The 27900-nt window shown below is 45.1% G+C and overlaps 1 protein-coding gene across 2 annotated transcripts; it reads left to right on the top strand.

Moving 5' to 3' along the window:
• The first annotated feature begins 4417 nt into the window (after window positions 1-4417).
• On the top strand, window positions 4418-14065 carry recql (RecQ helicase-like). Of its 2 annotated transcripts, XM_027021607.2 has the most exons (16): window positions 4418-4532; window positions 5169-5238; window positions 5897-6115; window positions 6257-6436; window positions 6985-7091; window positions 7202-7400; window positions 7822-7988; window positions 8178-8253; window positions 8408-8556; window positions 9406-9523; window positions 9975-10113; window positions 10417-10508; window positions 10663-10879; window positions 11273-11426; window positions 12600-12745; window positions 13114-13206. In XM_027021607.2, exons 2-15 carry the CDS (start codon window positions 5217-5219, stop codon window positions 12720-12722), a joined length of 1962 nt encoding a protein of 653 aa, XP_026877408.2. In that variant the 5' UTR covers window positions 4418-4532; window positions 5169-5216; the 3' UTR covers window positions 12723-12745; window positions 13114-13206. The 2 variants fall into 2 exon arrangements, with proteins under 2 accessions (XP_026877408.2, XP_026877407.2); XM_027021606.2 differs by lacking the exon at window positions 12600-12745 and having other exon boundaries at window positions 13114-14065.
• The last annotated feature ends 13835 nt before the right edge of the window (window positions 14066-27900 follow it).

Genomic DNA, 27900 nt, shown 5'->3' with positions numbered 1-27900 from the left:
AAAATGCTGTTCAGAACAGATATTCAACAATCTCTTTTGGCAATCAGCTCTGAGATCCTGTTGCTGAATGTTACACGTCTACATATTTGGTGCCATTTTACTCCAGGCTGTCAGAGCAACAAAAGGAAACATGCTTGGGATGATGAGTGATGGGAAGGGAAGGGAAGGGAAAAGACCAGCAATTCCTTTAGGAACTTGTCCTTGTAGAATTCCCAGTGAAACCTCGCCTACAGGCTCACACACAGGGCAGGTCTCCTTAACTCGACTGTGGAACTACTGACCTGCAGAATATTAGCTTTGAACTCCAACTAACTGGTCCTGAATAAAATTGTGAAGGACTAAGCTTTGCTGTCATTTGTGGCCTGAAATCTGTAATCCATACACATTGCAGGATCTGTAATCCATGCACATCCCAGGATCTGTGATCCATACAAATTCCAGGATCTGTGATATACCCAGATGCTGTTAGTTTCCCTGGTTAAGATCTGCCAGATCTGCACTGCAATCATTTTCTCTGCCTGGATGTTCTAGGGGCTCTTCAGTGTTTGCCATGCAAACCCAGTGGGGTTTAGGTCAGGTGACTGATCTGACTGGTTAAGATCAGACCACTTACATTTACATTTACATTTATGACATCCAGCTAGGTAGAAAGGTCAATGCTGATACCTAGAAAGAAATGAGCACTAGTGCAATACCACACAACAACTGCTAGAAGGGTTCTATGAATCAACAATAGTGCAAAATGATACTTTCATAAGTGCAGGTTTAATGGTCACGTTTAGCTATGGGAGTAATGTGTTTCTGACTGAAAAACTGGTGATAAGAACCTGCTGAGTGCTGAAGCATCTAAACTGAAGCAGTGAAGGTGCTACTACACTCCTGAGCTTAACTGAGTCAGCTCCAGCATCAAGCCAGCTCTAGAACTGAGTCAGCTCCCACGGTGAGTAAACTCCAGATCTGAGTCAACTCCAGCTATGAGTCAGCTCCAGCATCATTCCAACTCCAGCGGCAGGACGTCACGGTTCATGGACGTGGTGACAGACTTTGGATCCCAAATTGCTCCTCTGGTTCTCTACTCTCACCTCGTTCAATCTCTGGGAAAAGTTAATCTTCATCTCATTTGTCAACAAAGACTTTGTCCTGGGACTCCACAGTCCTTTTATGGAAGAGTTAGTGGTTTTTGTCTTTATGCTAAATCTTCTCAGGTCATCTTGATGTATTCTTTTTTATGGTGGCTTTTGCCACTACATTTACATTTACATTTATGGCATTTAGCAGACGCTCTTATCCAGAGCGACTTACAAAAGTGCTTTGTCATTTACTCATAGAATATATCCAAGTACAGTATAGTAGGTTAGAATTAAACATATTCAATGAACTAGAATACTGTAGAATACAGGGATGAATGCTGATACATAGAAGTGCAAAATACATAAGGTCTATCTTAAACAATGATAATTGCTATAAACAATAAGTGCTAGAGTTTGTTAAAAAGCATAAATAATGCCATACAATAAGTACTAAATTAGTCAGTCAATAAGGGAGCAGTGTCAGTTGTCCTTTAAATATTCTGCAAATAGATGGGTCTTCAGTCATCAGTTATATGTTATATAATGTTTTTTTTAGGTATTTGCCCTTTTTTCTCCTGATAATTGAAAGTAATCTTCGAGTATCCAACATTGTGGTCTTTAGGGTTCTGCCACTTCCATTGCTACTGCTAAACCTCATCAGTGTCTTATTGCATCTTAACATTGCACCCAAAATGTTGACACACTCAGTGTTTGACCTTGGTGAGTGTTGACACACTCAGTGTTTATTTTTTCAGCCTCATGGTGGCCTGCGCTACTGCTACTGGTACATATGTCCTCATACTGAGAGAGGACGGCTGCATATCTCAAATGCAAGTGCAACATCTGGAATTAACTCGAGACATTTGTTTATTTTCTGCTTACAGTGAACTACTGAAATAACAACACAGCTGGCTAAAATAGCAGTCAGCTATCCAATTACTTAATCCCTGTAGTAGGAGGGGCTATATATAAGAAAGGAGGAGATTACAATATGGTTCACCCATTATAAATGCAAATATCCTTAAATTAAAGCTCACATTTGGTAATTTAACCCCACAGCTACAGTTTCATGCAGAGCTGAGGCTACAACTATGTCACTGTATGTCATGGATGTAACAGTTACTTTGGCAATTTCAGAGGCCGAGCCCACGTCCCTCATTAAACACCCTTTTATTCAGTCATATGATGTGAGTAAGCTGAACCCCAATCAGAACATCCAGGCCCAGTAACTCAATCTCCTGGGGTCATGCTTGGTTCATCATGCAGGACACAGAAAAGGGCCTATGATCACTCACTGAGTTTAGTAACATTCAGCTGTTAGAAAATGGGGTGCTTCTGAAGTGGAGTCCCTAAATGTCACAGAGCACATCTGCTGAAATGGTGGAAGCATGTTAGAACAGATCCTCTGTGTCGGCCCTCCAGACGCTGTCTGACCATAGACGCGCAATTGTCTGAACTCTGCCATTAGTGATGCTAAATGACGCTGCGCTTGGTCCAAGGATGTCTATGGGAGTCTAAACGATTGCGAATGACCAAACAGCCATTGAATGGTCGTGTGGACCCGACAGGCGCTGAGGAGAGTTCAGCCTGCGGACGCAGAGGAGTCTGTGGACGCTGGCACGGGACACGCGGGGAGGAGCGCTCGGTCCGGTCTGCACACGCAAAAGGGTCCCACATAACGCTGACTTGGAGTCGATGGCAAACAGCGTAAAAAAGATACGTTTACATTCGTGGAGAATATGACCATGTGCCATCAATATTAAGCCTGTTTGTTATTGAAATGTTAGCTACTACTGTACTGTACTTGACTACATTGCTATTTTATTTTAGCCTCAATCTAAACTCTATCTTGTGGTTCATTCTGAGAACAGTCTGAGTTTATACGCTTGTGTGAATATGAGTGTGAGTGTGTGTGTGTGTATGTGTGTGTGTGTGTGTGGGGGGGGGGGGGGGGGTTGTCTCTGAAGACAGGATTTACTAAACCGAAGGGATCGCTTCCGTCACAGCTGACACCGAATAACCAAGTCAATATTTTAAAAACAAAGTGAAGTGCAGATTCCTTGGTTCTTTTGGCCTTTGTAGGTTCACACAGTTATGGTGACTCTGTGACACAATTGCTTAGCATGTTTAGTTGTTAACTGAAGAGGCTGTTGGTTCAGGCATGTGATGTGGATGTTTGTCTCTGCAATTTCTCCTGGGGTCAATAAAGTTTTAGCTATCCATGCATTGGTTTTAGGCAATATTTAGTGCAGCACGAACGGCAGGTTCTTGTTTCATTGCGACCTCTTGTGGTGGATGTCATTGCAGGTAGACATTGTTATTGCCTACATCTCTTTGGTTGCTGTTTACATCATAACTTTATCCCCAAACCGCTCGTCTCCTTTAATTCAAATCAGCAGAGGAGACAAAGGAAAGAGCACAAATAAACTAAACAAATAAAACACTAAAACTGACTGAAAAGAGCTTAGACAAAGTACAGAAATATAAAGCTTATGAAAGCTACGATGTTACTACAAGCAGCATGAAGCGACTTCTTTGCCGTCTGTCTAAAATCCAAATATCTGCCATCTTACTTTAGAGGAAAACATAGAAAATAATTTCAATTGTTTTACACTAAACTTTATTTAGAATGCTCACGTTCCACCTCATTAATGCCAAGCGACCGTTGCTCCCTTACTCCACCTACTGATTAAAAAATGTATTTACATGAATTCACAAGTACAAGTAAAAGCCATGTTGGGTCTGCAGAAAATTACCAGTAGCCGTTAATAAGTCACACCAACCCCCCAGTTTCATACAGCCTTTAATAATGAAACTAAACATTTCTTCTTATAAATACTTAAATGACAAGACATTTCATGTTCCTGTTTGAAAACCTATCTATACATTTAAAAATGCATATTTATGGAATCCACTAATGGCAGAGAAATGAACAAAGCTGCACTATTAACAGGTCAATCAAATTAATTAAGCCATCTTGCCAAGTCGGTTCATTAGAAAGTCCAGGGTAATTTTCAAAGTGAGAGTAACAGCACACCTTGAGTCTAGCGTGCACCTCCATTTTAGCTCTCCTTCCACCCCGCCTAAATAAGTCACTGCAGCGGAGCAATGCTAGTTTCTGTCTGACTAAACTGCTTTGCTAAGGTCGTTAAGACATTATTTCCAATGATTACAAAATCCCCTTCAGAGTGGTATTCTCTGACACCAATGTAAGCTAACCAAAGCGTTATCGTGAACCCACATAGCTAAGCTAACATATTTATACTTTTCTGCAGCGCGGGGCTCAGCACGTCGCTTGTCCTGCACGCCTCCGCTTGCGCAAACTCACGTGTCGTATCGGCGTCGCGCGGGGCAACGAGAAGGGCTGCAGCAAACAAGCCGTCGGCTCGGCGCTCGCCTTGGGTACTTTCTCAGCCAGCGCTGTGGTTTTTAAAAGCCTGACCCACTTTCCTCACCACAAGTGTAAGTCCCCAGCTGGAGTTATATTAGCAAGCTGTGTTAAACCTGTGTGAATATGAATGAAGTTCGAGCGAGCTAGCTAACCACAGCTAACTCAGCGACTAACCTACCATTACTACAACAAATTACCTTTACTTCATCAGCGACTAACCTACTATTACTTTATCAGATAGCCACGTTACCTTTGTATCTGAAGTGACAACTGAATTACTGACGTGTCTTTGCTAAAGGCGTACAATCCCGATACCTGTTGTGGATGTGATGGCTGTGTATTCCTAGAGTTAAACTATCCAGCTAGGCTGCTAGCTAGGGTGGTACTGTAGTTATAAAGTTAGTTAATTAACCTGCTAAACCAACAGAGCGAATAACCATTTACCTTTACCTTCTAGGGTTTATACATGTATACATTTATACGTTTATACATTTGCTCGGATGTAACGTTGTTACACTTCCGCTCCAAGGACCTTAGCAAATGAAAATAAAAGTAAAAGTTTCTAGCGTGCTGCATTTGAAAGGTAATGCCACTGGCCGTGTGTGCAGTTATATACTTCGTTAAGTGCTTAACGTGCACGGGTAACGGGATTAATCGCCAATGTAATTGACCGCGCGCCATTTCGTGCACTCTTCGCTTTGTTTTAGCATGATCTCCTGATCTTCGAGTTGTCATCCTGAAGACAAAGTTCTGAAATGGCCAGTATCACAGATAAAGGTTAGTGCACCTAAGACTTATTGATATGGCGTCAGATCACCTAAAAATGAAAATGAAGTGTTTTGGAGAGTCAAGCAAAGCCGCAGTCAGCCGTTTGTCTCGTGAGGACAGGCAGGTGAACGTAATGGTGTGATTTGCATCATTAATTGTATCCCTGTGAAGCAAAGCTCGTTAGAAACCAGAACATGGCAGACACATTTCCCAGTCTCGTAACTCTGATGCTGTGTGTGAAAGCTAATACCAGTTTAATCTGCCTGTAGTGTTAACCTCAGGGGGAAAATATTGTTTGCCTATTTATATGCCATTGCCATCTTGCTGGGAACAGCAAGAAAACACTCAAAATAAGACTAAAGGTTGTGCACTGCTTGTTAGCTGATTGGGCTAACCAGCTTTTCTTGCATGTTATGATAGCATTTAATTATTGTTTATTAGTATTGGCATTTATGTGTGGAAAACAATCCTTGTATTAATGATGAGCTATTATTTACATGACATAATGCTGCCATTTCTGTCATTTTGCAAGGAGAATAAAATGTGAGTTTTTTACTCACCCAGTGAGTGGGTGAATGGTTTCAAGCAGTGTGCTTTTGAGTTTCTGATGTTGATGCTGCTTACGTTTGCATGCTGTTACTGATGGGCAACGCGTTGGTCCGTGTAGAGGCGGTTCGGGCGGAGCTTGAATCTGTAGAAGCCGAGCTGGAGGTGTTGGAGCTGCAGATCTCTGAGCTTCTGGAGAAGCAGTCTTCACTAACCTCCAGGAAGAGCAGACTGTTGAAGCTCCTGGACGGCTCTAACGACCCCTCGCAACCCTCAGGATCTGGGAAGCCCCCCAAAGCAGTCTTCAGCAAAAAAGACCTTCAGAACTATGAGGAGTCTGGTTAGCACTTCAGTAATTTCAGAGACGATGGATAGAAGCACCTTACGTTGAACTGACTTACTTAAAAGCTCTCTATATCCATTCTGTAATACTGAGCCTATGTGTATCGGTTTCTAGTGATATTTCTACCTTTACTAATAGACTTCTCGTGGTCAGAAGAGGTTCAGAAGAAGCTGGAGAGTGTGTTCAAGCTGTCGAAGTTTCGGCCACTCCAGCAGGCAGCCGTCAACCTCGGCATGGCGGGGAAAGACCTGTTCTTGGTCATGCCCACTGGCCGGGGCAAGAGCTTGTGCTACCAGCTCCCGGCTGTCTGCTGTAAAGGTACGTAGGAGCTCGCGGGTGTGCGTTCACATGCTGAGTCTCCAACACTCAAACGCCACGGATGCCTGCTTCATATAATATAGTTTAAGTGGCTGTGTGTTTGTGTGTTTCAGATATTTAAAATAGAAGCTCACCTTAATTTGAACTGTAATTTCTTAGTGATCAGATGTTTTGGTTGAACACTGATACTGTAAACTGCACTGTGTAAAGGAATGCAACTGTTTCTTTTGTTGTTTAAACTCCAGCCAAAGTTTAAACCAACCAGCATCCCACAGGGTGGAAGCTTCCAGGAATGTATTCTTTCATTAGATTTTGTTTGTTGATGTTTTCATGGTTCAGTTTTGTTTTGAAATCGAGCATGTCCCTGGGCAACGGTGGGGGGAATGTCTCCCTCTAGTGGTGGTAGATGTGCGTCACAATCACTTTATTCCCCGGATGTACACATTACACAGGAATTGAACTCTGGAGTGGTGGAGAACGTCACCCTACTGAATTCTCCCCCCACCCCCCAATAAAATTCTGTTAATTTTGATTTGAATGGCTGCCAGGGTTTACACTGGTTATTGCTCCACTGGTGTCCTTGATGGAGGATCAACTCATGTATCTGAAGTCCATTAACGTGCCTGCTGTGACACTCAACGCGTCTAGCACGAAGGTAAACCATGTGCTCGACAGTAAAGACGTCACCCCAAATAGCTATGATGGCGGACATAAGCTCGCGTTGAGTTTCTATATGTTCACCTTTTTCTCTTATGGTTTTTACAGGAAGAATCTAAATTTGTTATGGCAGGCATGATCGATACAAACAGCCCCTTCAAACTGCTGTATGTAACCCCAGAGAAGATTGCCAAGAGCAAATTACTGATGTCTAAGCTGGAGAAGGCCTACAATATGGGACTGTTGTCCCGCATTGCAGTGGATGAAGTTCACTGCTGCAGTCAGTGGGGTCATGACTTCCGACCAGGTGAGGTTGTCGTCACTGCAAGGGTTCAAGGTTTACCTGCTGTTAAGGTCCTACAATCGTAGAGCGGTCAATAGATACTTTAGATACTTTATTTAGATAACATACACCGCAAAGACAATATTCATGACTGCACCTGACACCAGATGCTCTCTTGGTAAAACACACAATGTTTCATAGCATGACGCCTGGGATTCAAGCCCGTAACCTTGGAGTTGGTAGCACTTTGCCCTTTCAATCAGCGTACATCTTGCATATATTTCAAATTAATTTATAGTTAATTGATTAAAAAAAGCTATTTTTGCTGGAAACAGCGACATCATTGCCAGCAATAATGAAAAGCAAAATTGCTGAAAGTTATCGATAGCTTTGGTACCTGAGTTGTGAGCTACTGCAGTATTGGAATGGTCTTTCTGTGGCTCAGACTACAAGCTTCTGGGCATCCTGAAGAGACAGTTTCCCAAGGTGCCTCTGGTGGGGCTGACTGCAACCGCAACCAGCAGCGTTCTCCAGGACTGCCAGAAGATTCTGTGCATTCCACAACCCGTCACGCTCACGGCCCCGTTCAACAGGCCGAACCTCTACTACGAGGTAAGCGTTCTCACAGACTGTCTCACATCTATGAGAACGTCTTACATTCAGCATCTGTACCTGAGGACGGTTAGCCTGCATGCGAGGTAATGAAAACATACAGCTGCATAGCAACACAAAAGAATAATCCCATGTGACCTTCCTTGTTTCTTTTTTTGTTTGTTTGTTTATTTGCCGTTACTTCTGCAGGTTCGATTCAAAGATAATGACGGCTCGACCAAAGAAATAGCAGCACTGATCGAAGGACGATACAGGGACCAGTCAGGTAGTGCCACGAAGAATGTTGCTTAGAAACCGCCTGGAATCCCTGACCCACGTCAAGCGATGCACCTGTTATTAAAATGCGTGTTAGTACGCATGAAACATGCGCGTGGCAAACGTTACTACTAACGAGTCGCCGTGTTTCCGGTTCCGCACAGGGATTGTGTACGTGTTCTCTCAGAAAGACGCCGAGGCCGTGTCTGCTGACCTGCAGCGCCGGGGTATACTGGCACAGCCGTACCATGCCAACATGGAGCCGGCGAACAAAAGCCTGGTCCATCAGCAGTGGTCCAGCAGAAAGATCCAGGTACAGCCCCCCAGTCCCTGAACTCTGACGGCGATGTGCTGCCTTGCCCAGAACTCTAAAGGAGCAATATGTCAAAAACTTTATGCCATGTTGTTCAGGAGTAGTTTTCTGTCTCTTTCCGCTCCTGCCTGTAGGGGGCACCAGTAATCAGATAAGCTCTTCAGCTGTGTTTTCATTTGCTAGATACAGGTTGGAAAATTGTTTTTTGTTAAATACAGCTTGGATTGAACAGCACATGTTATTTTCTGGACATTTTCCATGTCTGAGGTTGGTTTGCTGCCGATCTGCAGAAATCTGTTGTTTTTGTGGAGGTAACCGTTTACTAAACTGCTGTCTGCTTGAACAATTTGATAGACGTCTGTGAGTGAAAATTGGGCTTACTTCTGAGAAAAGAAATGTAAAAGTAGAATGTTCTAAAACATTAAAGGATATGAGGAATGTTACATAAAGCCCAGATCTACTGCCTGACCCCAGTTCAACCCTGAATTGCCTTTTGTTTTTCTCAGTCATTCTGATGTCATGCATGTTTACTTTACATTTGGGTTGTACAGAACATAGTTTTTTAATGTTTGTTTGTTTGTTTACTGTTATCATTAGTACAGATCTCACAGAAGGTTCCAATATGCATATGAGATCTCTGTTTTTGTTTTTGTTTTTGTTTTTGTGTACGCAGCAGTGTAATTGCCGTATGGCCTTATTGTCCTAGTTTTGCAGCTCTTCAATCTGTTCCTGTTGTAACATGCTGTCATCCAGCAGGCCAGGGAGGCCGTTTGAGAGTGGCTAGTGCTTAGACTTTCCGCAGACCGCACAGAGGCTGTCCCGGTGTCTGAATCTACGCTGTCTTGGCAGGTGGTCGTTGCAACTGTGGCTTTTGGAATGGGCATCGACAAGGCAGACGTGAGATTTGTGATCCACCACACCATTAGCAAGTCGATGGAGAACTACTATCAAGAGAGTGGCCGGGCAGGTGGGGTGGTGTTCGTTGAAGTATGTTCATGTTAACCTTTGACATGTCTGAGAAGTGCACTGCCCTTTAGGCTCAGCGTGTACTGTGCAGTCCCGCTCTCTCTGTCCTGGTTATTAGCTACGTTTATGTAGCGCGTTTCTCAAACTCCAGGACTCTTTACAGACAGATATCCGCTTTTACAAACACTCGCACACACCTGGTGAGAAGCAGCACAGCGTACTCTCAGTCGGAAACCACAGACCCCTGGAGGACTGACACTGGGTGCAGGGGAAGGGGAGGAGGACAGGACACTGCACCAACCATCACTGGACATGCATGCACAGGTCACATTCGTACAGGACAGTTTCCAGTATCAAATCAACCTGATGTGGTTCACAGTCATAGAAACAGTAACGCATCATATATGGTGTTGGACTCAAATGACCCGAGACGATGGTCGATGTGTTTGCAGGGAGAGACGACAGTCCAGCGGACTGCATTGTGTACTACGGATTTGCAGACATTTTCCGGATCAGTACCTTGGTAGTCATGGAAAACACGGGCCAGCAGAAGCTTCAGAACATGGTGGCCTACTGTCAGAACGTGGACAGGTAAAGGCAGACACTACAGCCTGTGAACCAGTAGGAATTCTATATGCTGAGAATTAGATGCCTCGGCTCCAGTGCCACATCTGTCGCTGTTTTGGTGTCCGTTGTGGGCCAGAGGTGGTCGGCTCCCCCCTTTGGGTTGTGGTTCCTCTCAAGGTTTCTTCCTCATGCTTTTCCTTGCCACAGTCACCCTTGGCTTGGACTCCGGATATTTGTAAAGCTGATTTGTGATAACTGTTGTAAAAAGCGCTACAGGAATACATTTGACGCTGACTTATTGCGCTGGTGTCTGGGGATTGCCCACAGATGTCGCCGTGCCATGATGGCAGTCCATTTTGACGAAGTTTGGGATGATGAAGAGTGCAACCAAATGTGTGATGTCTGTCGGCATGGCAACGGTGAGAGAACTGGGCATTTATCGTCGGCTGAAGAGACATAAACAAGCAGCTGAACTTTAATAAACAATGCAAGAAACTGTTGAGTATCGGTTCCGATTCCAGTTCTACTGGCCCTCACTGTGACTGGTGTGACTGGTCTGTCTTTATGTGCCAGACTACATCACCATGGATGTCACCAAGCATGCACGCGACGTGGTGGGTATGGTGGAGCAGGCTGCATCTCTGGGTGAGAAGATGACCCCTCTGAAGGTGTGCGAGACCTGGATGGGTAAAGGGAACGCCAAGCTCCGCAAAATGACCAAGGTCACGAACCTGTCCCGTGTGGAAGTGGAGGCCATCGTTGCCCATCTCTTATTACATGGCTATTTCAGGTACTTTTTAATGGTCCTGAGATTTCAGACATCTCAGACAAGAAGGTTTTACTTTATTATTATTATTGTTGTTGTTGTTGTTGTTGTTGTTGTTATTAACGTCTTAAGGTTACTGAGTAAGAGTGTATAAGTAAATGCGTATTGGACAGGTTATGTACTGTAGTACCTTTTAATGATGCTCTTGTTTTGTTATATAATGTCCTCCCTCTACGTAGGATGCCTGCACTGATCTATTACCTGATCTGTTAACAAAGTCTAAATAGAGGGGGGAGGTGGTGTGAAAAAGTATCTTTTTGTTTAATCATTGGCTTAATTTTAATGTGAACTAAGTCCTATGATGAAGCATATTTTGTTTTTGTGTGTTTGTTTGTTTAAACGCATTCCCTTTGAAAGTGAAGACTTCAGTTTCACTCCGTACACAACCTACTTCTACCTGAAGGCAGGACGCAGAGCTGCTCTGCTCAGGAGCGAAAACCACTCGGTCATGATGAAGATGAGAAGAAGAGTGTCTGTGCCCGGCCAGGGGAGTCCAGACGCAGCCTCAAGTGTAAAACGCTTTCATACTCTTTGTGTGCTTTTCTGGTCTTTCACAGTTGTAGGTGGTTCTTACAATCTCTCTCTCTCTCTCTCTCTCTCTCTCTCTCTCTCTCTCTCTCTCTCTCTCTCTCTCTCTCTCTCTCTCTCTCTCTCTCTCTCTCTCTCTCAGCACCGGTTTTTCACATTGTTTAATGAAAAAGAAAAGCTGATTGGTAAAATTGGTATGTGCATTTAGCTGTTATGGCCCACTGGGGATGAGACTGTTGCTTTCAGACAGCCAGTGGTGCCTTGTAAGATCCTAAAGTGTTTTTACGGGACACAAAGCTGGCTGCTTCTTAGACTTTAGCAGATACTCACATTTACTGGTTTTTTTCCATAGTTATTTTTTTTCTAGGCATGTCACATGTGACCAATCAGAAGTGATATAATCTAATTTGGAGTTCCAAAAACAAAAAGCAAGCACTTATTACATCAGTGCTGTAATTATTGTTAACAGATTTGTCATCAGTGTCTGGAAATTGTGGTTGAAAAGGTTATGAGTCACTATGGGTATGTGACCTTTACTGTGTGTCCTATTGAACACCAGATGGCAGGTAGGTTTTAGAATGTGGTGTCTTACCACTGAACAGTCTTTCATACTTTTACTAATTAACCTCACTTCTTTCCCAATTTTTAATATGTGTATGATTTCCACAAAGTTCATTGTAGCTAGTAGCACCCACACAACAATTTGTAAACACTAATCAGAGATTAATTCTGGTTTGCTCATCCACAGAGTTAAAATAGCTTCTTGGTAACATCTGAAATTAGGATTTGTAGTTACCATTTCAGTTTGTTGTAGCAGAGATAGTTTGACGTGATCTGAACAACCTGAGAGTTCTCATTCAAATTTAGAAGCGATTTTCAAAGTCTTTTAACAGTCCTCGGTATCTGAAAAGTACATCCTACTTCTCATTGGGAAGGTGAAACCGCAGCATATGACAGAGCACCCATCAGCGGATGTGTAGGTGTGGTTTTCCGATGTAGGGCCGGGGGGGGGTCTCTCTCTCTCTCTCTCTCTCTCTCTCTCTCTCTCTCTCTCCCTCTTTTGTTTTTCTTCATCACACTTTGATGGGATGAGCCCACTGGACTGTCATTCTCTAGACTGACACTGCACGTTGAAAAGCTCTTGTGCTGCCCACAGGTAAATGAGGGAAGATGCAGTGGAGATAGGACTAGTGCCAAGGTAAAACCGAAAGATGGAAAAAGACCTGCTGAAAGTTCTGGGAAAAACCCTGTGGCCAAGAAAGTCAAGACTGTTGCCTAGTCCATGAGGAAAAGAGCCCCAAAGTACAGTCCCCTTCCTCTGAATTCTCAAATCGGCATGTGGACATTGTATGAATGTTGATTGAGAAGCACATGTATGTCCAAAAATCTTCCCCAACCGTTCCCTTGTTTTGCTTGGCTTGTCCCATGCCTGCTTTCTTTACAGTCTGTCATGCTACACGTTTTGACTTGGCTACAAGTATTTTCATAATTTAGATTTTTGCCTGTGCTCTACAAGTTGAGGCAGTTGCGGTTTCACTCACACAGGGGTGTTTTTTAACAGTGGCCCCTTGCATGGTTCACTAACTGCATTTTATAGCTATAATGTGCCTCTTTCTGCCTCTGCTACACTGTTTCCAGACTACAAATGTCCAATTTCTTCTGTTTCTCAGGGTGTGCAAGTTGACACTGTGCTGAAGGTAGACATGTTCGCTCCCCTTAATGTTGTCAATGCGGACTTGCATGGAAATGCCAAATTAATTAAAATGGACAAGGACCAGCAGAACCTGGAGAAGAAACGTACCCAGAACCTGGAAGAGAACATTTCTTTAAATTCACCTGAATGTGACCGGCCTTCTGTGATTGAGGTCGACGTAGAGGTCAGCATTCAAGAAAAGAGCCATATAACTGGAGGTGGTGGATCATCACAAAGTGATGATGGGCTTAAATTTAACAGCAAGCGAAGGTCGGTGTCCCCTCATAAGAGACGGCCGTTATCGCCTCTGAATTCGGACTGCGTCTGTAAACCCAAGCAAAACCCAAAATCGGTCCTGGTCAGCTGTCCATCAGAGGCCTCCATCATTTCTGCAGCAGCCCTGGAAGAGCTGTCTGACCTGCGGAGTTACTACAACAAGCAGTTAAGGCGGATTAACTACATTTCCCATGAGCAGTTGCAAGACTCCAGTTCCGGAATGTTGACCTGCATCCGAGAGCCGCTGCGAAGTCTGCGGCTCCCCTCGAGCACAACGATAGCCAGAAGAGCCCGAAACTTATGGACCCGCGTCAGTATGAGAAGAAAACTCATCCAGAGATGACCGTGCTTATTCAGCTCCTTAAATGCTTTTTTTTTTTCTTTTTTTTTTTTTAAAATTCATGTTGAACGTAAGATTGTGTTTTGTTCTGAACAGTTATGTTTTTGAAGACCATGTGAAATTCCTCTTTTCAGGGATATTTTGAAATAGAACTGTACTGTATACATGTTGAAACATTTGATGTGTGTTTTTTTTTTTTTTTTTTTGTTAAGACTTCACTTATGTTATCAGTATTCATAATTAGTTTGACTAATTTATATCTTATTAGCTAGTACTGGTAGCACTCAACAACAATAAAAGGGTGACCGAAGATTTGAAGACTAGTACCCATCTTTATATGCCTTTACACACAACACTTTAAGTTCCTACCTAATGTTTATACGACGCCCTGAGCTGGCTGTCCTGATAAGACATTTGTCTACGATTAAGATTTCAAGAAAACATGTTTGAAAGAAAAAGTCCTACTCCTAACTTTGATATTGTACTGAGTATACACTACTATTCCTCATAAATCCTGTAACAATAAACTTTGCAGTACACATGCAGAATCACTACACCTAATTCAATTAATTCATGCCTGACAACTAATAGTCATTTGCAAAAAACAGGCAATGCCTACTATACAACTGCAAAAGACTTCAGTTTGATCCAGAAATTCTTGCATGACACAGAAGTACTCAGAGTGCCTTAAAGAGTGTATAAACAGTATAACAGTATAAGAGTGAGTGGTTTATTTGCATTTTTGTTCCCATGTATGTAAATGTTTGCTTTTCATTTTTACAAGCACAGTTGATGTAGTACTCACAGACACCACTAGATGGCTACATTAATAAAGCCATGATCCAAAATGGTTGACTATTTACACAGAATGTTTACATAAAGTGTTAAACTTTTGCAGTCCAGACCAGGTTCATTAGGGATTCCTGTTGCCCACAGTGAGCTTATGTTAAGGATGACTTTCCTGCCAAACAGACCAAATGGTGAACAAGTCCTCACCACGGGCTCCTCAAATTAGGAGTGTTTTTAATAGTAACCATTAAGCAAGCGACTGAGTCATACCTATCATATCATAGCTACTGTCATTCCTATAGAAACATATTTGGGCAGAGATTTCTGAGGGAGTTCCTTTGTATTTGAGAGTTTTACACATTATTGGGCCCTTATTAAGATTTTAATTCGACAAATCCCAATGCTCTATCTCACCACATACTCTTCTTGCTTTAGGTGTAACTTTGAGACACAGGCCCATTTTAATTCTAAATTTACATAATATATATTGTGCTTTTTTTTAACTGGCTTTCACTTCATAAATAATCCCCATTTTAGTTTCTGATTCTATATTAAAGTTCAGTTTGTGATTTGGTAGCTTTTTGGGGAGGGGAGGGGTGTGTGTGTAAAATTTTATTAATTAAATGGCCTTATAAATTTATTACATCTCACTTTCTTCATCAGATTGAACATCTAACAAACAGCCCAACATTATCGACCTTAATCCTGACGCTCCTTAAATGACGTGTCTACTGTGAAAACCTCCAGTGGAGTCAAACTTCCTGCTCTGTCCATCATCTTTCTGCTCACTTGCCACACTGAATGTGGTCATTCATGATATAATAATCCCAAGACAGTAAACAATAGACATGTCCTGTCACATATACGTGCGAGGTTGTTTATGAGCCGGAGAAACGTGAGCTGGTGTGTCCGTCTACGTGCCTCGGCCTCATCTCCTCTTAGGACCATGCTGGCGGCTGTGTGCACGTCTCTGCCAACACTTATGTTTTTGTTCCATTGCTCAAGAGTCTGAAATGTCAACTCACGGCAGCTGGACTCTTTTAAACACGTTTTGGTTCTGGGAACGGTCAAGCTCTGATGTGCACCTCAGTCTGTCATGCTGGAGTGGTAGCAGAATAGATCTGTCAGTCACAGAGTTTATCAGTGACCTGGGAGACTCGTAGCAGGGTTCCCACCAGGGGATGACGTATTCTTCCAGTTCCACGACACAATGGTATTGGCATTTTAAGGCACCCACTCACTTTTAGACGGCTCCTACGGCAAGGTCAGAGGTCATAGATGTGTATGGAAACCATTTATCACCCTGGCGTCACTGGGCAGGTAATAGACGCTGCAGAGAAATGGCAAACAGCAGTGACCTCAATACATAACCTTTGACCTCTCTCTATAGTGTTCTTTTCCCTATATTGATCTGATAGATTCTTCAGAGTTTGTTGTTTGTGTGAGAAAATTCCCGTAATGATAAAGTGCCATTACAAAGGGCAGAATCCTGTCTGTAGACTTTTTACAAAGGCTCCATTGGCCCAGTGGCCTGTTTGTGAGTCAGAGAGGGTATATGTACTCCTGAGTTATGCCTGGATCCCTCTGTGTCATGGGGACACTGTTCTAGGACAGCGTAGCTAAAAAGGTCAGCATGCACCTTAAACCAACACAACGGAGAGAGTAGGCAAACCTGACTATTTAAAGGACAGCTTACATAATTTAGGTAAGCTTTTCTTTTTAGATGTTTACGACTGATAGATTCTGGCCTCTGATAGATTCCACCCTCACTCTCTAATGTTGGACCAGTTTTTTTCTTTTAATCTGGTTTTTGGTGAATTTGTGGAGTCAGCCATTGCTTTGCCTTTGCCATTTTGAAAGTCCTGCGGTCAAGATGGTTTCTCAAAACTTCTGAATCTTGACTGGTTCTCACGCTGCTTCAGTTGTGGTGGGAAGCCGTCTGTCTGGACCAGCGGTGGATTGTTGTTTTTATGGGAGTGTCGTCTTTTCAGCACTGCCGGTACAAAATGAGATCGTTGATCTTGATCTTCTGGATCTTTGCTGGAACTGTTGAGAGATCAGCACTTCAGCCAAGTAAGTACTGGGAGCAGTTCAGAAGGATTCATAACACAGAAGATTGTGCTTTAATGATTTGCTGAAGTAGGTTTTGCTAACCTAACTGACACTTGTCTAATCCTGGTTTGTCCTTATTGTTGAAACTTTTCCTTTGATTGACTCTGTTGTTATCATGCTAAGGACTGAGCTGTAGACAGTACCACCATGACTAAGTGCTTACATCTCGGTTCTGCACTATGCACTGTTGTTTCGTGCTGTCTAAATCATATTCATAACACTCGAGATTCATTTTCAAGTGTGCTTTTTAAAATTTGTTCATGTGTTGACACTTCGTTGAGTGTGTTTTCTTCTTCAGGTCGGAATGTGTCAGCTCTGCAGAATGTGTCTGTGGAGGGCGAATTCTGGGCTGAGCCAAATTCATTTCATCTCCGACAGCACACTGTGAAGGATGGAGAGGAAGAGAAGTCAGGACCTCGTACTTGGGTCAGTGCGACAGCAGTGAAGAATGATGGTCTACACAGTGAGAGAGTGATGGAGAAAGAGGAGAGAGCTTTGAGAGAAGAGGTGGGGTGGTCTGTAGGCCAGCGTGGAGGAAGTGATGAAAAAAACAAGTGGAAAAGGGCAGACGATGAGACAGACACAGAACGTTCGCAGACAGTGGAGGATAAGACAGGAGACTCTGAAGGTGGCCGGGAAACCTTTAATGATCCTGAGAAATATTCGAATGAGAGCAAGGAACCCGCAGTTGTAGGAAGTGAGGATCTATATCGCTCTGGGCCTCAAACAACAGTCCATCAGATTCACAACCAACGTACGACTCCTCCTTCTTGGTACGTCCCACTGATGTCCACTACAGCGCAGAGTCCCCCAGTGATCCTACAACAGTACACTGTTCCCGTGGAGCAGACCACGCCTCTCTCTGGCGCCCGGGCAAATCACCCTTCACCTGCAACAAATGTGACCGCTCTGACGACCAATGGCACCAGTGCATTCTTGGCTCAGACTGAGAGTGGCAGTGCCAAGCCCCGCCCCGAGGAGAAAGGCCATGCCAGTCTCACGCCGATGGCAGCAAAGGCAGGCCATACTGCTGCTCGCATGCCCGGTTCCTTTAGGACTGAGCCACATGACGGAATTACAGAGGCAATGGCTGTAATGAAGAGGGACACAGTTGTGAAGAAGCACAGAGGAAAGGAGGAGAAAACGAAAGCTTTGAACAAAGGGAGGAAAGTGAAATGGCTCAAACAGGGAAAAGACTCCCTGAGTATGACTATGGCTCCATTTTTTCCTTATTTTAAAGACAACTACTGTCCACCAGCCTGCGTCTGCTATGGGAGGTGCGTCTCTAACAGACCCTTCTGAGAGCTGCAGATTCATCTGTTTTTATGACATACATCATAATCATACACATAAATCCAGTGAAATAATTTTACTGATAGCGTTTTAAAAAGCCTGATGTTAATGTACAGTATGTGAAATATGGATATGATCTCAACAGGTCTGTGTGTTGTCCTGTTTTGGCAGGGTGGTGCAGTGTTCGGACAAAAACCTGGATAAGATTCCCTACGGCATTCCATACAATTCCCGCTATATCCTCCTCATGAACAACCAGATTGATGGTATCGCTGTGGGCTTACTCCCAGAGTACCTTTCCATGGAGTTCCTGGTGCTCACTAACAACCGGCTGACGGACGGCTCCATCAAGGGCACTTTCGAGGGCATCCCGAACCTGAAGAGGCTGCACCTGGAACGGAACGTCCTACAGAGCGTTCCTGCAGACCTTCCTTCCTCGCTGGAGGAACTCCGCCTTGATGGGAATAGGGTGGAGGTGATGACGGAGGCGGCCTGGGCCCACTGCCCGGGCCTCCTTATCCTCAGCCTGAGCAACAACAGCCTGGGGAGCGGGTCGTCCCCGCTACCTGCCGGAGTGCTGTCCCCGCTGGGCAGCCTGCGTACCCTCAGCCTCTCCCACAACCGGCTGACCTCAGTGCCCCTGCACCTCCCTCTCAGCTTACAGGAGCTGTACCTCCGTGGCAACCTTATTCAGCGCTTCCAAGGAGGGGTTTTCCAGGGGAAGGCGGAGCTCCAGGTGCTGGACCTCAGCGCTAACAGGCTGACCAACAAGGGCCTGGACAAAACTGCACTCATCAATGCCACTCACCTGGAGAGTCTCAACTTGGAGGGGAACTTCTTCAGACAGATCCCTCAACACCTCCCGCGCTCACTGAAGACCCTCAACCTGGAGGGGAACTCCATCTCCACTGTCAGTAAAGCAGCGCTCCTCTCCCTACCCCACCTGGAGCACCTGGGTCTCGCCCACAACAAGATAGCCAGGGTTTCTCCCGGAAGCTTCCGGATGCTTCCGTTGCTGCACCAGCTGGACCTGAGCCACAACGCACTGCGGCAGGTCCCACGCCAGCTCCCGCCTTGGCTCGTCTCAATCACGCTCACCCACAACAAGATTCGGACGGTCCCGCGCGATGCGTTCTGCTGGGCCGGCCACACCGAGGCGCCCTACAGTCAACTGGCGAGGGTTGAGCTGGAGAATAACTTGGTGGACATGGGGAGACTGGACAGCCAGGCGTTCAGCTGCCTGAGGGGATCGCAGGTAGTGCACTTCTACTGAGTGGACTGAGAAGAGCAGACATTCTGCATCCGCTAGGCTAGAGAGGTCCTTCACACCAGATGGTGTGTTTTACTGGACATATTGAAGTGCACTCGGAATCATAGAGCATGCTCAGACCACTGTAGTACCCACACACCACTAATACAGTCACACCACTGTAGTACACACACACCACTGTAGTGTGCTCAGAATACTGTAGTACACAAACACCTCTGTAGTACACAAACACCACTGTAGTACACAAACACCACTGTAGAGCACTCAGACCACACAAGCCATATGGATAAGGGAAAGAAAATCACTCCTGAAACCATTCGGTGACCCAAGATGCTTTGCTGTAGTAACACATGTGACCTGAAGTTTCCCATGTGATGGTAACATATTGGACACTAAACCATATTCCTGTTTATTTCTGTTGATCTTGTTGGTTGATTGTGTTTCCACTGAAAGTGCCTCAGTTATTGAAATAAATGGCAACTGTTTTGTTGGGTTTTATTTCTTGTTCTTAAATAGCAGTGCATGTACAAAGACAACCTTTCTGTCGTTCAGTACAATGTCATAGTGTGTTTTGTGAAAGTACCTTTTTTTTTGTGCCAGAATCTATAAAATTTCAGCATGCGATGAAACAAACACAGTGAATCTGTTTCTCTTCAAAACTGCTTACATTATTTTTCTATGTACAAGCTTGGCGTAAGTTTGCACTTGGCTTCTGATCATCGCTGCAGTCTATAAAAGTGAAGGAAAAGCACATTAGTGAGACTCTGGCAGGGTCTAGAGGTTTAGTTTAGAAACCGTTCCTCTGTCCTAGGACACTGATTGGTTGTCTGAGTGTCTGGATCATGATGACCAGGATACACAGAGATGAATCATGCCTAGACAGTGTTTGAGTCCTTCTGTGCAAAGTCTGTACTGAACCTTCTGAGGTGCTTGATGTCCAGTACATGGAGATGTAGGTTAATTTGGACCAATATAAATAAATAACCGTGCCTGTAGGTGATGAAAGGTGCGGCCGTGTAAGATGAGACGTATGGCAAGCAGGGTGGGACAAGCACACACGTTGTGCTGTACACGCATAGCCATACAACGACCTACTGAAGAGGGAGAACAGCTAATCTGGAAAACACACTCTTCATTTACAAACTGTTAACAATCTCCCACAGAGACAACAAAGCATTCCCACACGTAGTTATAGAGAAAACACTAACAGCAGACGCGACATATGTGATGGTGCAATTACATAAATGTACCACTAGATGACAGAAGAGTACACACTTTATTCATAAGATTATTATTTATAAATATGAGTTGGCTGTATAGAATATATCACAAATTATTGTTTTTATTATTATACTCACTACTACTATTACTACTGAAGTCCTGAGTGTTGCCAATGTAAAGATCGATAAAGTCACATATAAATAAAAACAAACAATTGCAGAACAGTCATCTTATTTTCCACCAGCTAATTTCATTTAGCCACAGTGTACTTCAGATCTTGAGCAAACCCACTGAGACCCAGAACTGTACAAAAGCACCTTCCAAATGGGATTCTTTTATAAAACTACAAACCACAAGAAAGTGAGAGTCAGGGGGAAAGTATTGGGGAAGAGGGGGGGGGGGGTGGAGAGAGAGAGAGAGAGCAAACAACAGGTCTGCTTGTGGGTCTGGTGAATTCCATGTGTCTAATAACCCTGCGGAGCTACGTGGCACTGTGAGACAGCTGTGGAGCGTGAGGAGGGGGGAGGGAGGGAAAGAACGACAGAAGGGGAAAAGAGGAGACGGGGAAAGAACTTTGGGTTGAAGGTGCAGAGTTCCTTCAGCCTCCAGGACTTCCATCTAGTCCAACAGGACCCTGACCCCTGCTCTCTCTCTCTCTCTCTCTCTCTCTCTCTCTCTCTCTCTCTCTCTCTCTCTCTCTCTCTCTCTCTCTCTCTCTCCCCCTCCTTTTACTCTAACCAGAGAGCAAATTAATCTAGAAAAATTTAATCCATTGTCGTTCCGTTGGCATTCTTGTGTGTGTGTGTGTGTGTGTGTGTGTGTGTGTGCACTCTGGCAACGTATATGCAGGGTGGAGAGGAATGAATAGGTATAGGAGCGCTAGACTACGAACACCAAACATGCAGGAGAGGAAGATCAGACAGATTAGAAATCTCAGCACACACCCACCACCCCACAGCTCCTGCTCCTGGACTCTCAGCTGGTGCACATATCCCACCACCCCACAGCTCCTGCTCCTGGACTCTCAGCTGGTGCACATACCCCACCACCCCACAGCTCCTGCTCCTGGACTCTCAGCTGGTGCACATACCCCACCACCCCACAGCTCCTGCTCCTGGACTCTCAGCTGGTACACATACCCCACCACCCCACAGCTCCTGCTCCTGGACTCTCAGCTGGTGCACATACCCCACCACCCCACAGCTCCTGCTCCTGGACTCTCAGCTGGTGCACATACCCCACCACCCCACAGCTCCTGCTCCTGGACTCTCAGCTGGTGCACATACCCCACCACCCCACAGCTCCTGCTCCTGGACTCTCAGCTGGTGCACATACCCCACCACCCCACAGCTCCTGCTCCTGGACTCTCAGCTGGTGCACATACCCCACCACCCCACAGCTCCTGCTCCTGGACTCTCAGCTGGTGCACATACCCCACCACCCCACAGCTCCTGCTCCTGGACTCTCAGCTGGTCACACACCCTTCCACCTGAGCCAGATAAGGCAGAAATGACTTTGGGTCAGTAGACACAGGAGTCCTGTCTCAGTACATTAAAGAAATCAGAGTCCACAGTGAGTTTTAGGTATTGGTTCTAAAATCGCAGTGACTGGGCAAACCATTCTATTCCCCTGTGGTTTGGTGTCTTCTGTTATTGAAGACAGACTGTGTGGACAGGCTGTCTGAGGTAGCATAGACGCTAAATGTCCCGGTCATGGATAAAGAATGTCTGAGGGGAAAATGAGAAAACGAGAGGCAGGAAATTAAACCACACCTTCGAAAAAAGGACACAGACACACTAACAGGCTTCCCACATGACACAGAATTAGGACTTAGTCCAGTACTGCACCTCACACACAGAGTTATGAATGCAACATTTCTGCCTGTATTAGGAGCAGGTGTAAGGTACTTTGGTTTATTAACCACAGCCTGTACCGCACCTGGCTGACAGACCAGAGCACGTCTCAGACATTGTGGGGAGAAGGGATGCATCTGAAACGTTGGGGCAGCCAAGTGATGAGAAGAAATGGAAGAGGGTGAGATTGACTGACACAGAGCTCAATGGCTCCTCAGTCAAACTGGCAAAGGGTTGTGGGAAATCGACAGAGACCTCCAAGGCAGTCTGAGGTGGTGCTATCCCAACAGCGAGAGTCAGGGGGCGCCTGAGTCAGAGAAGATGAGAGAGAGAGAGAGAGAGACACACACACACACACATACACAGGGAGAACGAGGCAAGAGGAGGAGACAGGGAGGTGGAGGGAGTTGGAGACAGAACCATGGGAGCCAAGCGGACCTCTGTAGTCACACGCTCTCTCTTCTGGACATGCACATTTGCACAGGTACACATGTATACGCACACTCCAGCTTGCACACTCTCTCACTCCCTCACTGTTCCTCCTTCACCTTTCTTTCAGCGGCGGATAAGACACACGACACGGCCGTCTTGCAAGAACACAGGCATGTACACCCGCAAGCACACACATGCTGCGAATGCGCATGTACACGCATGTGTATTTTTCTCCCACATTTGCTCTCTGTACACACACAGAGGCAGATATCAGAGTAGAAGACCAGGGGCTCCACAAGGGGGCCACTGAAGTTGCTTTTCTCTACAGGAGGGGATCTACCCACCCTCTCTGCTTACCTCACACATCCATCAGAGCAAAGGCATAAACAGATTTTCAGCACTACAAGTTGCGTAGTTCAGCCAGCTTTGATCTTGTTAACTGGCTGATTTAAACAGCTACTTCCCAAATAACAACATTTTAGCTTTTTATTTATTTTGTATCAATAGATCAGTTGTCCATCAACTGTCTGCTAATTCTCCACCCTCCAGTGTGTAGAAACAAGTTGTACCTTTTCATCTCATTATCATACCTAACGTGTCACTGTCTACGCTTGTCTATGTGATGTCTACGCTTTAATCCTCGTGCTCTGTTAATACTGGACCTAACCCTTGTTTAAAAAGCATGTTTTACTAACGTAGATTTGCAAAATTGAATTGAAACTTGAATTGAAACTAAGACTTTAATAAGCTGTGAAAGGCATTTTCTCCAGAGTTTCAGAAGAAAGCAGTAACTTCTCCACAGTCTGGACTCGTATGGTTTAGGTAGAGCTGTTAAAAGTCAAAGGTCAAAGGTTAGCTTGCTATTATACTTCCTGCCAGATTTTATCTTCCAGTATCTCTGGGGCAGGATTGACCCCAGAGCATTCAGGTGTGCAGTTTTAAAGGTTAACAAGGCAGCCACATTCCACAGCTTACAGGGGTGTGAGGTCACAGTTAACTGGGAAGTCCTCACATTGGTTTGTTTTCATTTCAGAAACTTGCAGGACTAAAAAGAAAATCGATCAAATTAAAACTTTAAATTGGCAGTTAAAATAAAGAAATGAAAGTAGGGGTGATTCCTGATCTCTCTCTCTCTCTCTCTCTCTCTCTCTCTCTCTCTCTCTCTCTCTCTCTCCAGGAAGTATTCATTGCTTGACTTTCTCTTACCATGGCCCCTTAGTTCACTCTCATACCCTCCCTGGCAGGAGGCGATGCTACTGAGATGTTGTGTTGTGAAACCTCTCTTCCACTTTCCCATTCTTTCTCCTTTCCGTGTTGGGGAAATTATCCTCATGGAAGGTTACCCAAGCACCCCGAGCCATCTGTCCACTAGTGAAATTCCACTTTCTACAGGAGGGTTAATGCCAGGGAGGGTGTGATTGGGTGGTTGGGGTGGGGGGAAGGAGCAATGTTCATTAGAAAAGTGGTAAATCCTGCCGCCAATCTTAGAGTAGCGTCCAATTGCAGGCTGGTAAAGGTTGCAGCTTATCAAGACCCAGGAAGCCTTTTGTAATGTATTCAGCAGGTGAGACACTTGGCAGCAGTATTCACTCCTTTTTCCATGGCAAACTTTGTGCAGTGTGTAATGCTTGTGTTCCCACATCATACTTACTCCCCGTGTCACCTTTTAATCCGAGGGATACGAAACCAGAAGATGTGAAGGCCACTGTTACACTTATGCTGACTGCTTTACAGGTATTTAATTGGTCATCTCTCCATTTGTTATGTTTTATAATATGATGTGTGTGTGTGTGTGTGTGTGTGTGTGTGTGTGTGTGTGTGTGTGTGAGAGAGAGAGAGAGAGAGAGAGAGAGAAGGTTTTGAAAAGAAGGTAGGACTAGTTCAGACATAATTATCCCTTTAAACTAAGCCAAGGCCACCTGAGAGATTTCTGTGTGTGTGTATGGGCACATGCAGCTGTCTCTGGTGTAGATTTTTTAGGTGTTTTTCTGCTCTGCCTGGAATTATAGTGATTTCACCATATAGACACAATTATTTACATCTTATTCCATCTCTCCACTCTCCTATTGCTCTCTTGCTTTTTCTTTTTATCCAGATTCATTCTGTCCCACAACAGTTAGTATTTCATTAGGAACTGGGAACAGTGGGAGTTTACATGATTAAGCATCAACACATGCAATCAAACCAGTGAGCATGTAAACGTGTACCCGTGTGCTTCTGGTTTGTCTCGTTGGATTATCATTTGGTTGGTTAAACTAGGCTCTGAGTTCACTTACTTTTGCCTTAGATCCTTTGAAATTCAAGGCTTGTTGTCTAAACCTAGTTAGTTGCTTGTTAGCTGTAATTACTCACTACCAGTGTAGTTTTGCCCTGGCCTTCAGTGTGAATTGAGGGGCGGGCTCAGCACTTATTGAACTGCGTTAAATTAGGACGTTTGTAGCGGTAATCAACATCTGGAGAAGGTTTGGTGGTGCTCTCAGTTCATCTACAACTCACCTACCGGACTTTACAAACTCAGCTAAGTATCTTCTCATATTATCTCAATCCTTTATCTCATACATCCACAAATGTTATCTGTTATCCCACAGATCTCCTCAACACTATCATCATAGATGTCGCAATCTCAGCAACCTCACAGACTCACAACGCTTCACACCATCCCATATCGTGGTGGCAGGAGGGCTCTGGAACTGCCAGTCTGCTGTCCAGAAGGCTGAATCCATCTCAGCATTAGCATCCCTCCACTTCCTGGCTCTGACAGAAACACGGATCACCCCTGAGAACTCGGCGACTCCGAGTCTTCTGCCCTGTCCTCTGCCTTTTCATTTCCCCATTCTCCGAGGCGTCTCAGCAGGGGTGGTGGCACAGGTTTACTAATGTCTTGAGTGGCTTTTCGCTCCAATTTCTTTCTCTACTCGTTCTATCTCCTCTTTTGAATTTTATGCCATTGCGTTGTCTTTCCCCACCAAACGTCTTATCATTGTCATCTACTGCCCTCCAGGTTCCCTAGATCACTTCATTGATGAGCTCGAAATCCTCCTGAGTCAATGCCCTATTTAAGGAAATTCACTCATTCGCCTTGGTGACTTCAACCTTTCATCAGATGAGTTGCATTCCTCCTGCATCCTACCACTGTTGACAGCATTCGACCTCACCCTCAACCACTCTCCTCCGAGTCGCAAAGTGGGCAATGTTCTGGACCTGATCTTCACCCATACCACCACAACATCGGACATCGCAGTCACCTCTCGAACCATCACTTTCTATCCTTCACTCTCTCCCTTCCTTCTTTCCATCCAGTCCTCTCCAACATGTTCCTCCTTCTGTCGCAATCTGCACTCCATAACTCCCTCTTCCCGTACATCTAATATTTTGTCCACCCTTCCTCACCCTGACTCTGTCTTCTCTCTCTTTGGATACAGTTACAAATTCTTTCATTTCTACACTCTCCTCATCAGTGAATCTTCTGTACCCTCTCTCCTCTAGACCTGCTAAGTGCTCCCCACCTGCCCCCTGGCTAACAGAAACACTGCTGCCACAGGAGAGAACTAAGGACTTCAGAGAGGCGGTGGAGGAAATCTCACGTAGATTCAGACCTCAGCTCATACCAGTCTCTCCTTTCCAAGTTCTCACTGGAAGTAACATCTGCAAAGTCATCCTACTACAGGGAGAAATTCAAATCAGCATCTGATCCACGCAAGCTCTTCACTCCCCGCCCCTTCTCCTTAAACCTCCCCCTCCTTCCACATCTCTTACAGGAGGATTTCATCACCTTCTTTGAGGAGAAGGTTGCAGCAATCCACCAGTCCTTTTCCTCTGTTCCCACTCCTCCAACCAACGTGCAGTCCCCAACATCCAACTCTCTGAGTTTTTTTTTTTCTCTCTCTATCTTCAGATGAAATTCTTCAACTTCTGATTTCCAGCAATCCAACTACATGTCTGCGGGATCCAATTCCTTCTGCTCTGTTCCAGACAATCACAAGAGATCTGCTTCATTTCATCTGTCAACAACTCCTTATCTTCTGGATACGTGCCTACTGCATTCAAAGCCGCCAGGGTGGTACCAATCCTCAAGAAGGGCACACTTGATGGCTCCGGCGTTGCAAACTACAGACTGGTATCACTTCTCTCTTTCCTCTCAAAACGAGCAATTTATAATCAATTGTCTCTTTTTCTTACCCAGAACCAGCTGCATGATCCCAATCAGTCTGGCTACAAACCAGTTCAGCATTTAACACTACAGTTCAGCATTTAACACTATCATCCCCTCCCTACTCACTACTAAGTTGGGGGATCTAGGACTGCATACATCCCTGTGCGATTGGATCAACTTCCTAACAGACAGACCACAATCAGTACGGGTAGGCAACTGCGCCTCATCCACCCTCACCCTCAGCACTGGAGCTCCTCAGGGTTGTGTCCTAAGCCCCCTGCTCTACTCACTGTACACCTACGACTGCACAGCCACTTCCAACTCCACCATCATTGTCAAGTTTGCTGACGACACCATTGTCATGGGCCTGATCTCAGACAACGACGAGAGGGCCTACCTGGAGGAGATTAAACACCTGGAAAACTGGTGCCAGGAAAATAATCTCCTCCTAAACGTCAGTAAGACAAAGGAGCTGATCGTGGATTGCAGCAAGAAGCAGGAGCGGCACTACCAACCTGTGAGGATCAGTGGAACCACGGTGGAGAGAGTAGATAGTTTCAGGTACCTTGGTGTTCACATCTCGCAGGACCTGTCCTGGTCCCGCCATACCAACTCACTGGCAAAGAAGGCTCGTCAGCGTCTTTACCACCTCAGACGCCTAAGAGACTTCAGACTGCCCTCCAAGGTACTGCGGAACTTCTACACCTGCACTATCGAGAGCATCCTCACGGGGAACATCACAGTCTGGTTTGGGAATAGCACCAAGCAGGACAGACAAGCACTCCAAAGGGTAGTGCGGTCAGCAGAGCGCATCACTCACATGGAACTTCCTGACCTGCAGACCATCTACTACAAGCGGTGCCAGACCAAGCCCAGGAGAATTGTGAAGGACCCCACCCATCCCAACAATAGACTCTTCTCTCTGTTGAGGTCAGGGAGGCGCTTTCGCTCCCTGAAGACCAAGACAGAGAGGCTGAAGAGGAGTTTCTTCCCACAGGCCATTTGGGCCCTGAATCAGGGAAATT

This window comes from Electrophorus electricus, chromosome 7 (genome assembly GCF_013358815.1).
Source record: "Electrophorus electricus isolate fEleEle1 chromosome 7, fEleEle1.pri, whole genome shotgun sequence".
NCBI classification, from domain to species: Eukaryota; Metazoa; Chordata; class Actinopteri; order Gymnotiformes; family Gymnotidae; genus Electrophorus; species Electrophorus electricus.
Note: the sequence above shows the minus strand (reverse complement) of the source record. Positions and strands in the feature narration are given on the sequence as shown.

Coding starts and splice junctions, on each gene's coding strand:
- recql (XM_027021606.2), top strand. CDS start 5,217: ATGGCCAGTATCACAGATAAAG. Junction 9,524..9,974: donor TCAAGAGAGTGGCCGGGCAG/GTGGGGTGGTGT, acceptor ATGTGTTTGCAG/GGAGAGACGACAGTCCAGCG. Junction 11,427..13,113: donor GTCCAGACGCAGCCTCAAGT/GTAAAACGCTTT, acceptor TCTGTTTCTCAG/GGTGTGCAAGTTGACACTGT.